The 12,691-nt window shown below is 45.0% G+C and overlaps 1 protein-coding gene across 5 annotated transcripts in view; it reads right to left on the reverse strand.

Moving 5' to 3' along the window:
- Positions 1-786: 786 nt before the first annotated feature.
- The window catches only part of PHKA2 (phosphorylase kinase regulatory subunit alpha 2), a 74,030-nt gene continuing 62,125 nt past the window's right edge, over positions 787-12,691 (reverse strand). For all 5 annotated transcript variants that reach the window (XM_056861883.1, XM_056861880.1, XM_056861882.1 and 2 more), the window contains 3 exons: positions 12,633-12,686; positions 2,612-2,812; positions 787-974 (listed from right to left, as the gene is read on the reverse strand). In XM_056861883.1, the coding sequence (XP_056717861.1) occupies positions 801-974; positions 2,612-2,812; positions 12,633-12,686 (429 nt within the window). In that variant the 3' untranslated portion in view covers positions 787-800. The remainder of the gene's footprint in view (positions 975-2,611; positions 2,813-12,632; positions 12,687-12,691) is intronic.

Below are 12,691 nucleotides of genomic sequence, written 5' to 3' on the forward strand. Positions count from 1 at the left end.
AGAGGAAATCTTAAAGATTCCTATTTATTTCCCAGCTTCTTTCACAGTTGGAAGTAATTTTCCCAGTGAAAGATTCCCAATTAAAATTCAGTAAGCTTAGATATTCCATTTGCTTTTACTGGTGTTCCTCCTATACACTGGTGTGGAAAAAAAAGATAGTTTGATAATTAAACAAATTCTTGGTGTCATGTGAAACCAAGCTTAAATTAAAACAATGATGTGAACTTGAAACATAAGTAAGGTTTTTTGGTTGTTGTTGTTTTTAACCAGTAATACATTTTCCTATCGAGCACCGAAGAACCCCCAAAGAACACTTCTGTTTTCTTGTCCCGATACACAATATTTAATTTCATATGTCTGAGCTGAAGCAGATCTAGAAAGTTATATTTACTTGTCCAGAGTATTGCCCATAATAGTGACAATATCATCTATAGGCCAGCGTCCTCTCTAAAAGACAAATAATGCAGTGTTGAGACAATGAGGCAACAATCTAGAGTATTTAAAGAGGCAGGTTCTAGAACCAGAAGTAGGGTTGCCAGCTCTGGTTTGGGAAATACCTGGAGATTTGGGGGGTGGAGCCTGGGAAGGGTGGAGTTTGGGGAGGGGAGGGGAGAGCCCTCAGCAGGGTATAATGGCATACAGTCCACCCTCCAAAGAAGCCATTTTCTCCAGCAGAACTGATCTTGATTATCTGGAGATCAATAGCGGAGGATCTTCAGGTATCACCTGGAGGGGGGCAATCCTAACCAGAAGAATGCTTTTGATTTTTTTTTTAAATTAATGTTTGTGTTTTAGACTGTTTATTGCATTAGGCATCCTGTGCTTGGTAGAAACTCATGTAGGTAGCTTGCTACTGCTTTTGTCAGATAAGTCATTGTCCCATAAGCACCACTCGGGGCACTGTCATACAAAAAGTAGCAGATCCCCGTGGCGAGGTCTCGCTCCAGGAAACTATCAGTTGCTCCGAGGGACTTCTGGAAGGAAGAGAAAAAAAAAGGTAGTACAAAAATGCTACAGTGCAATCTAACTTTCTGAAACTTAGGTATACCAAACAATCTAACTGCAAGGCCTCCTAAAATCTAGCCTTAACCCAACAAACAAGTGTGCAGTGTGTACTCCCTGAGCCAGCTGCTGGATAGTGCTATCAGAAGACTGGCATGTTCCCCCCACCCCACACTCTACAATGGACTAGACTAACTGCCAGATATCTGAATGGACTGCACAAGTGCATACTTAGATAAGCCCCCGGGTCCCTCGTGCTGATGCTAGGACCTGGCAACACTGGCTGTATGGCAGCATGGGTCTCAAACTCTAGCAATGAATGCTTCACTTCAGGTGCCACTGGATTAGTTTGCCAAAGGTCAGAGCTACTGGTGCTACAGGCTGTTCCAAGGCAGCAGCTCACAAGAAGTAGCTCAGGCATAGTTTGCCTGTCATTTGCTCAATCCATTCCATCAAGCGGTGACCCAGTGAACCAACTGCACTATACATTTTTGCAACCTCTCTCCGATCTTTAGTTTGAGTTATTCATCATAACAGACATTCATCTAACAGAGCGGTTCCTCAGTGGAACAGGCTTCCTCGGGAGGTGGTAAGCGCTCCTTCCTTGGAGGTTTTTAAGCAGAGGCTAGATGGCCATCTGTCAGCAAAGCTGATTCTATGACCTTAGGCAGAACGTGAGAGGGAGGGCACCTTGGCCATCTTCTGGGCATAAAGTGTGGGTCACTGGGGGTGTGGGGGGAGGTAGTTGTGAATTTCCTGTGTTGTTCAGGGGGTTAGACTAGATGACCCTGGTGGTCCCTTCCAACTCTTCTATGATTCCCTTCCAATGATTCTATGATCTAGAACAACCTCAATCATACTTTTTGAGAAACGTTTTTGGAGTACCACCATGTGTTCCCTATGCGGCTCTTTGCCTAGAATGTGGACAGAATCTAATAATAACTAAACTGTGGCTTATTACTATTAAGTATTGGCTCCGCCTTCTGTTCCACTCAAATCCTTCTAGTTATGTGTTTCAATTCCTCTTAGACTCTAATGACTTGAACTGGATCTCTTACATAGAATCAAAAATAAGGTCCATCGGCATTACTATAGATTCTTTTTCTACTTACTGAATCTGCGGCCTTTTCAATTATATGATCATCTTCTCACCTGCCTGCCTACATGCTGACCAGCCCATGCCTAATGCTTCATTTTGGCTCAATACCTGTCATTTGGCTTTATGCCATTTATTATGCCTCTAGGAAGCACCACCACTTGGAATGAGTGTACAGTTCATCCCACTGGGCCATGATCCTGCAGTCACTTGGAACTCTTCTACCTGCCAGTTGAGAGATGCAAAACTGCACTTGAGATCTTATTGTATGGAAGCGGAAATGATTGGGGGCGGGGGGGGGGACCAGATGCCAGCTGGTTTTCTCATTTCCCAGACACTTTACTAATGAACCACTGCAGGTTAAGTCAGTCCATAGGAACAGAATTCAGGAGCCATTCAAATTAATGAAATGCAAGTACAAGTTTGGTCTTAAACCCATACTTTCAATGGGACACAGCCCAGAGTTTTTCTCAAGGGCCACCTTAGGTAACAGAAAAGAATGAGCACACATACCTGCTCCTGAAGAAAGAGATCATTTGCTATGTGCACGATCCGATCCACGTGAATTATACCCCCAATGCTGCTCGCCTCTATTTCAGATAACACTGTAAGCACAAGGATGGCTTCCACAAGCAGTTGCCTGTATTCAGGCTGGGGTACATGGTTCAGCACTGACTCGACATGAACAGCAAACTTGATCTCACACGCGGTCATCTGTATGAATATAGTGGAGTTGGTGCGGGAAAAAAATAGACAAGAATGAGAATATTCCAAATGATGCTTGCATATATCACATTGTACATAATCACCAAGTTAAACACTGCAAAGTCTCATTTAAATGAATTGCAGGTATACGGAAGGACAAGTTCAAATATAGGCAAGACTTCCAGTGGTCACCAGTTCCCCTAGAGTTACATATTCTGGTGCATTGTCTGGGAATTCCAGGCAGGAAGGTTCCAGTACCCACAGTGCCCCCCCCCAATGCATTCAGTCCTCTACTTTGAACACAAGGATGCCTCTGGTGCCCTGCATGGGGGTGTTGCCAGATGTTAGAATAAATGGGTGTGTGGAGATGTCCCCACATGTCCATCATTGGTCTTGGGAGAAGACAGTGATTGCTTAACCATGATATGTTGCTACGTGGTCGCATTAACTGCAGGGAAGTGTTTTTATTACACTTCTGTTACACTTCTGTTTATACTACATAGCATGTTCTCTCCCCTCTTTTGGCACCATCACACTTCTTTTCGACTCTGCATTTCTTAATGCTCTATTCCTTCTCTTCCAGTATGCAGTTTGCTCTCTCTGTACTCTACCACTGGTCTGCACCCTAAAGACTGATTTTTTTTTGCCGTCACGTCACAGCTGACTTATGGTGACTCCGTAGGTTTTTCAAGGCAAGAGCCATTCGGAAGTGGTTTGCCATTGCCTGCCTCTGTGTCACGCCCCTGGTGTTCCTTGGAGGTTGCCCATCCGAACACTAACCAAGGCCGACCCTGCTTAGCTTCTGAGATCTGATGAGCTCAAGCTAGTCTGGGGCTATCCAAGTCAAGGATATAGACTGATTGCTGCTTTTTCTGTCTCCCTCACCCAAAATCTCCTGGTGCACAATCTCTCAACTACTAGGCACACACACACACATGCCAAAGGCTGGAATCTTTCCTCTCACATAAGGGAACAGCCTCCCTCCCACCTATTCCCCCTTTCTGATACTTTCGCTTCAGCCTGCAAAGGAACACTCTGACCATTCATTAATGTAGCAATGCTCACGCAGGCGCTGAAGAGACTAATGACGTTGCACTGACAAGCTAACATCGTATGTTAAGTAAATGTACCAGTGTTGTACTGGAATGTCAAATGTCTATAAAACCTCTTGAATTGCCCCTCCTTCGGTGTGACAGGATTGCAGAGCTGTTCGTCTGTATCCTGACTCACCCGGTTATGACTTCTTGGCCAATAAAGCAAGCCGTAAGCTCACACCAGCCTCCTTGCCCTCATTGCTCCATTGGACTCTACGTTAATGGGGGGGGGCACATCACTTTCCTCTCTCCACTACATAATAAGCATTTTCTCTCCCCCCTCCTTTTCCACATACTCTCTTCTCTCTCTTTTGTACTACAGATCTCCACAACTACATTTTAGTTACTCCTCTATTTCTGTTTCACCATGGATAGGTGGGTCTGCAGCACCATCTCAAAGTGACATCACTCTTTTCTCTCAAGAAGCCACAGTGCTCTCCCTATTCTCTCCACCACCCCAGGACCTAGAGCATCCATTCTGAGTCACCCCGCTTTGATTCCCTATCTCGCATTTCCATTTTCCAGTTACTTGTCTCTTTTTTCACTCTAAAAGTCTCCCTTTACCCAATGTCATCCTATTCTTTCATTTTCTATCCCATACTCTGTATCAACTTAGGGCCCTGTGCATCCCAGCTGTTATCTACGCACCCCCCAATCCTATCCATATCTCACTTCTCCCTTTTTCCTCCTCCAGTGTCTTTTTTGCTTCCCCCACCCCACCCCGCCTCTCCATCTCTGTTCATCCTCATGGAAGTTGGTGGCCAAAGCACCCAAGGCTTTTGCTCTCCCAGATTTTGCAAAGCGAGAGCGTCTCAGAGGCCCACACAGCAGGGTTTGTTGGCTGTCAGCAACAAAATGGAAAAACTGGTACCAAATACATCATGTGATTCAGAATCCAAGTAGAGGAAAAGATTCTGAAGAAAATGGGCTCCAGTCCACAAAAGTTTATGCCAGAATACAATTAGGTTAGTCTTCAACCTTACACGGCTATCTCTCTGTAAGGCAGATGCAGTGGTGCCTAAATTCTCCTACCACCTACCTGGCTACCTTTGCCCTTGATTTGCTTTGAGCATGTTTAAGGCCACCTCATGTTCCACTGGCAATTTGGAAATCACTGAAACCATGAATCCTTCCTGACTACCAAGGTAACATGAGAAACCCAGACCACATCAGCATTAACCTTTCCAGAAACTGGGGCAAAGCTAGCATAGCTGAAGTCTGCAATGTGGTATCTTATCTAATCCAGGGGTTCTCATGTTACTCTGGTAGTAATGGAAGGAAGCGCACTGCACCACTGCTGCAGAGTAATGTACAAGGGGGGGACACACAAGATGTTCCCATAAAGAGGAGGAAAAGAGGCATAAACAACGGGCTGCAAAAAAGTCAGGGAAGGGGATGCAATTTGTTCTGGGTTCTTATGTCACATTTATGCAGAGCAAAAAAAAAAATGCTACAGTGTGTTCTTTTTGTTTACTTGCTGCCAGGAGATTGTTCTTTTGGGAAGAACACATCTAATCATTGCAAGCCAGGAAAAGGATCCTAATTTGTACCAGTAAAAATGTTCAGATGTCACATAGAATCACTGAGCCTCGGGAGAACTTGTACTTATTTAGTCTGATTCCTATTAAGCAGCAAAATTAGATATTGCCAAGTTCTGACAGGCCTGTTAAAAAGATCTGAGTTTTTTTCAATCTCTCTTGATACTGAAAATAATTTATCATCTCCACACAATTTAGATTATAAAGCCAGAAAAGATTCTGGATAATATTCTTAGCTGGTACCGTCAAGAAAAAATGATTTTTTGGTAGAAAAGCTATGCACTATAAATTCTGTTTCTTCTTATTGGTTCACGGAGGAAATGACAAATATCATACACCCCCCACTAAATGAATATAGTTTAGGTAAATTAACCTAGTTTTGCCTGTACATTCACTGCCATACATGTCATGGTCACCCTACACTGCCAGAGTCCTCTTACACGATTTTAATCGCGGAAAAGCTGCTGTACCAATTCCTTTTTGAAAAGTTGAAAGAAGGTATGCAACCCCACTCAAAGAATCATCTCCTAACATCATCTCTTTGGTCTCAGAGCTATTATTCACCTGTGTCACAACAGGTGCAAAAAATCCATATTTTTTTTCTTCAGACTCACCCCTGAAGGGCCAAGCCACATGATGTGATTTCCAGTGAGTTGTGCCAGTGTTACCTACAAAGCATCTGAAGAGAATGGCATTTTAAAAGTCTGTGGGGCCCAATTCAGCTTGGGACTGTAGCATGAAGGAGGGGGGCTTGCTCCTAGCGCTGTTTTCCCGAGCTAGAACAGCCCTGGGAGGGGAAATTATTAGCCCCATTTTGGAACTGCTGAATCAGAACCTCTGTAGATTTTGAAAATGCCATTCCCTTAGGGGTGCCAACCTCCAGGTGGGGCCTGGAGATTACAACTGATCTCCAAACTTTAGAGATGAGTTCCCCTGGAGAAAACAGCCACATTCAAGTGTGGACTCTATGAGATTATATCCCACTGAGGTCTCTGCCCTCCCCAAACCCCACCCTCCCGAGGCTCCACTCCCAAATCTCCCCAAATTTCCCAACCCAGACTTGGCAACCTAGAGTTCCCCGCAAATAGTGTGTGGCTGCAGAGAAACCGAAATAATATTGGGTCGTTTGGCCCTAAGTGTTCCATATTCTGGCTTCAGGAGACAATTCTCTTGTCCCAACTCATATCATACCTATTGAACTGCAGATGCTGCACAGAAGTTAACACTTTAAGATGCACGGAAGCATGGCACAGTGGTTGACATTCCATGATAGGAATGAAAATATCATCCAGATATTGGAACACTCCTTGGACATATGAGGCAGTGATCAAGAGTACTAGATTCATTATAAATACCCTTGGCAATAATGAGAGAGAGTAAAGCTTAGCAATTGTTCCTATATACAAAATAATGAATCAGACTGAAAAAACATTCAAGAGGAGTATCAGTGCCAGAGATTCATTACAGTTGCTAGTATGGAATACAGTCTTTCTTCCTGAAAGTATTGCTTGAGGTATTCCTCAGACATTTCCACTCTTTTTAAATGACAAAAGTATTTGTGTATACCCCATAGAGAAGCTTATCCTGAAGACCAGCCTTAATAGCTCCCCACCGCCACAAAGTCGATGCTAGGGCGGTGATGGGGCTTATAATAAAGAAGGAGATTATGCAAAAAGCTGGGTGGATTCAAGCTCATGCAAACTGCCATCCTTGCGGCCATGGCTCTGGCAAAGAACTACCTACTCAGAGATTCTGACACTGCCAAAAATACTACCAACAATGAAAACTTCCACCTTCCTCCACAGACATGAGCCTGTCTGACCACATTTGCACTGCTCTAGAAATCAAGTAGTTCAGCAATAACCCTCCAGCTATTCCACAGGAGCTCAAAACAATTTTTGGAGCTGCTTCAGAATATTAACTTGCAGGAATCCCTGTCTGAGTGCACTACTGATGTAGAGTTTTAAGGCTGCTGCTTGAGTATCTGCTAAAAAACCCCCAACAAAAACCTTAAACCTATGTATAGCCTCCTGAAGTGAAGTGTATAATTTAATACTCAGGTGAGTAACAGTTTTGCCTTGCCCATGATCAGTGCATAGTTCAGACAGATCTGAAGATGGTTCTGGAAAAGATTGTGATGGACCTTGAGGAAAGGTTCTTTGGCACCCTTCAACTAATTATTTCTTCAGTTCTCTGCCTTCTTTAGCTCTTCTGCAAAGTTAAAGGTGTAAGTAGCAATCTAGCAACAAATTCTGGTGGGAAAAATGCCATCTCCTCAACTTCTTCCTGCACTTGATCTTTCTCCATGCAAAAAGAGACATCAGACTTCTCTAAGAAAGCTACTGCACACCCCATTGATGAGCTGCTTACCCAGAGATGGGTCCCTCAGCTCATCTTCCTATAGTGGCATTTGGACCAGAGGGGAAGAGACCTATGTCCTCTTGACTCTTCCCACTCTCTTGAGAGGAAGGGGCAAAATGGAGATGAGGAACAACTTCTGAATGTTCACCTTTTTGCAACCTTGTAAGCAACTACTGAAGAAGTTGCGGGACTTTGCCTTGTTGCTTTCTCATTTTTCTTCCTGTGGTTCGTTTTCTGGTGGGGTTGTAAACCCTCTGCCTGCTGGGCTGGTCTCTCATTCCTCAGCTACCTAACGCAGAAGTGACAGAGCCTTTGATGGAACCAGGACAGAAATGGCCTAATGTACACTTGATAAATCTGGGTCAGAAAAATATTCCTGTGGTGAATTGCTACATTGCCTGAAGGGATATGTAGATGTGCGTGTGTGGAAGAGAGAGAAAAAAGAGGAATCAAGCCCTCTCCTTGGCAAAGCTGACTGTGTTCTGCTGACAATCACTCCAGGACAAGATGGCTGTTGTGGGTGAATCTCCACACCACCTTCTGGGAATTGCTGAATGGCACACGAGCTGGGCTGCTGTGATGGATACCTGTCACTTTCTCTCCCAGCTAGAGAAGGTTATAAGAAAACCAGGAACACTGAATAACTAAGGACCTAAATACAAGTTACGTATGACACAAGTCAGATCATCGGCGGCCAACTGGCACTCAGTCACATGTTCCTGTGGGGACAAACCTTTAAAAACCTCTCAGACACTCCGTGAAGCTCCCAACACTGCAAGGGGAAAAGAGGGGCTTACCTCCCATGCCATTTTTACCAGTAGAAATGGCTATGGGGGGAATGTTTGACCCTTCCTCGGGTTCTACCTGTCTATCCAAGGGGAAGGTGCCCTTCCCAGAAGAAAAGGCAGTCCACCCCCTGCAGCACTGGAGAGTTACTTTACTGTCTGCAACCAACAGTAAAACAAACCACCAAGTAGTTCTAAAGCCCTAGAAGTCAACAAATGCATTTCCATTTTCCACATGCCAAAAACGGGGGAAATAATTTTTGCCTCTAAAATTAGAATGTCCCATTAAGCTGTAATTATGAACACTTGGCATGTGCACAGCTGTTAACACACACAATGCCTACTGCTAATAATAGATTTTTCCTCCTTTTCATTGTACTCAGGAAACAGCATTCAAATGAAACCAATGCCAAAGAAATAGTTGATATCATGAGACACAAAAACCTGAGCCGCCACTTGTGGTCGGCTTATTCTGAATCCGACTCTATAAACCACTGGGCCCGTTTTATCTTTCATTTTTAAAAAAACCCTGCATACTGTGACAGTAATTAATGTGCAAAAGACATTAATCACATCACATGACAAATTTAAGCAAGTTTAAAAAGAGAAACAACGGCAACTATAGGGCTTGTCCTCTAAGCTGAAATTGTTTGCCATGCACAACAAATAGTTGTGATAACAAAACTTAGGGTGTCAAAGCAGTAGAGGTTGGAGCATCGGATTAGGACCTGGGAGACCCAGGTTCGAATCCCAGTTCTGCCATGGAAGCTCACTAGGTGACCTTGGGCCACTCTACCACACAGGTTTGTTGTAAGGATAAAATGGAGGAGGGCAGAGCACTGTTATCAGCAGCTTTGGTTCCCCACTGGGGAGAAAAATGGGTTATAAATATATAAATACATAAATAAAAACGTAACTGACTGATATTTGGTGTCAACGATAATGGTTAACCAACCAGGTGCTATACAAAACTACATAATACAAAAGACAACCCCTGCTTGCAGACAATGCTGTTTTATGCATGGTCGCTTTAACCCCCTTTATTCCCCATTTCAGCCAAGATCAAATTTTTCAATATGCACAATATCTCATTCCTTCGAAGCGCAACACTGTTTCGACGCAAAAAGTAGGGTTGTTGATTCGGTTCGGGCCGAACCGAAAAACTACCGAATTTCTCTCAATTCGGCGGTTTTTCAGTTCGGACGAACCGAACTCAAAAAGGGAGGGGGGAACCGGGGAGCCAAATTGGCCGAGTTCGGGGTGTTCCCTAATAAATTCGGCCGATTCGGGCCCTTTCCCCCACCCCACGCGCCTTCAGGGAGCTTCCCTGAAGGGGCGCAGGGTTCCCTTCAAACAGATCTGCGCCTCCCGGCTGGGAGACACAGATCTGTTTAAAGGGCACCCCGCGCCTCTCCAGGGAAGCCCTCTGAAGGGGGGCAGGGTGCCCTTTAAACAGATATGTTTAAAGGGCCCCCGTGCGCCTTCAGGGAATCCCCCTGAAGGGAATCCCCCTGAAGGCGTGGAGGGCCCGAATTTTTCCCCGAACTCCGGATCCCCCCGAATTTCCGGGGATCCGAAGCGGGGGAGTTTGGACTTCGGCACGGCCCGAATAAAAACGGGCCGAATTTTGCCGAAGTCGAACTATACTGAATTTTTTTTTCAACAGCCCTAGCAAAAAGAACCCGGCTTTTCCCTTTCCTCTTCTGTCCCGAATTAAACTGTTCATCCTGGCTCATTCTGGAGTCACAGAGTGTGCATACTCCGTTCTCGGATTGAGCTTCCCGGACCCACCCTTTTCCAACCCCCTCTTCAAGGCAGCATGCCGGTGGTTAAACAGGGGAAAATAGAAGATTGGCTTCTCTCACAGCCAATCACAAAGCAGTGTGTAAAGAGGCGGGGATTCAAGTGGTTCCTGCTTCATGCTCTTTCTGAGCAAAAGAAAGCCTTTTTTAAAACGAGGCTTGGATTTCTCCCCCCCCTCCTTTCAGGTAGCTCCGTTTTTTGTTCTTAAAATGCTTTTTTATGCTGCACTTGGGTTTGGGGGGGAAGGAAATCTTCTCTCATGGGGAGCACTGTGAAATAAGCCAATTACAGAGCAGCATTTAAACGGCTGGGACTTGATTTGAGCTTGGGAGACTGTTTTTCTGTATTCATGGTTCGATTAGCACACAGTTTCATCCCTGATCATTCAAGCCAATGTATACAGTTTCCCCCAACCCGGGTTACTTTAATGTGCAATGAACCCAGGTCCAAGCAGGGAGATCCAACCCATGCAAAAAAGACCAATGTAAAGCGACAACCACAGGAAGAAAAGTTCACGAGGGGCAACAGCTCATTAGCCCAGAATGTGCTTGGCATGCAGGCAACCCCAGACGTCACTCCTGGCGTGTTCTAGGCTGAGGATCACAGGAAGGTATTGAAGAAAGACCTTTCTCTGCCTGAGGCCCTGGAGAGTCAATGACAGCCACAGTAGACAATGCTGAGGTGAATGGACCGAAGGTATGAAGCTAAACAAGGCAGCTTCATGCGTTCATATGACACAAAAGCAAATGTAAGGCAAACTTTTCCTTTTGCACAGGGAACTAAAAGGCTGAATGAGCAGCTGGCTTGACTCTGACTTTCAAAACTAAACAATTTAATTAATAAAAGAAATGGATGCACTCAGGCCCACTTATGTGGAAGTAAATATTTCTAAGCGAACATGCAGAGGATAGAGCTGTAAGTGTATAGGAAACCCTCCAGCTCCATTGTGTTCAGGATTTGATTCTTCACTCTTAGGGATTCAATCGAAAGATCATCTATTTCAGTTTGTGGAATGTGAGGAGCAGACTCCTAGGAGCAGAAAGGGAATGGTCCTCCCCTGCCCTCAACAAGTGTTTAAAAGCATTTTTTGTGCCTGGTTTGTCTGCCAATGTTTGTGAATACCAAGGACATAGAGATTTAAGCATCAAGGAAGAGCAATTATCATGCAATTTAGGGAACCACAAAATGTTGTCTTATGGCTCTCCTAAAGTTTCCAGGTGCTTTCTAAGGTCCATGAGTATACATTTTTGTGATTAGGCGAGCTCTGGAAAAGCGCAGCCAGGTATTATTTGGATTCTCTAATGCAAATGTGTGTTTCTCTAATATGATATAGTTTTCATATTGCTTGACCACAAGGCCAAACTTGGCCAAGATGCTCCCCAAACTGGTTATATTTACCCAGCATAGCTAAGGTCAATTGATGGACCTTTCCTCTATACATTTGTGGAATCCCGTTTTAAAGCTTTCTGCATTAGTGGCCATCACTACATCCTGCAGCAGTGAGTTCCAAAAGTGAATTGTGAACGGTGTGAAGAATTATTTTCTTTTGTCTTTCTAGAACCTACTGCCCATCAGCTTAACTGGATGGACTATGAGTTCTACTATTTTGGGAGAGGGAGAAAAGGTTTTCTCTGGAAATGCATTCTGCACTAGTTCAGAGACCCTGACTTTGCTAACCTGCAAAAGCACAGCTGTAGCATTGGGCACGACATTTGGCTACATCTTTGCCAATAGATTAAGAGCACATTCCTGACTTCTGAGGATGAAAGTCCTCAGGAGACCAGGAAGAGGCTGCACCGGTGTTGGGGCCCTCCACGCCGGCGGGGAGGCCCGAACACTGGTCTCCCAGGATGCTGACGGGGCCTTCCACCAGCATCCCACTGGCGTAAAGTCCCGTGCCTGTGTTCTGGGATGCGTTCCGGCATCCCAGGGGTTTTCCCGGGGTGTGCCGGGCAGAGGAGCTGCTTTTAGGCAGATCCCTGTCCCCTTTCAGCCCAGCACGCCAGCGGCAAGAACAGCGGAGCTGCGCCTGCTTCGCTGCTCTCTATGGGGCGAAAAGCCCCATTTAAAATTTAAAAAGCCTTTAAAAGGATTTTTTTGAGTTTTCATCTCTGGGGAAATGGGTTAGAAGGCGCCGCAGTGGCACCTCTTCCCCCGCCGGCCCCCGCACGCTGAAAGCTCAGGAATGCACTGTTAGTCCTGCTTCAGCCAAGAGTTCCCTAAACCAAACAATTTCTTTGTACCTTACCTCTCTTGTAGTTGACGAAGGAAGGACATAGCCATCAATGGACAGCCCATGACACTGCA

The sequence above is a fragment of the Euleptes europaea genome, chromosome 16 (assembly GCF_029931775.1).
Source record: "Euleptes europaea isolate rEulEur1 chromosome 16, rEulEur1.hap1, whole genome shotgun sequence".
Classification (NCBI taxonomy): domain Eukaryota; kingdom Metazoa; phylum Chordata; class Lepidosauria; order Squamata; family Sphaerodactylidae; genus Euleptes; species Euleptes europaea.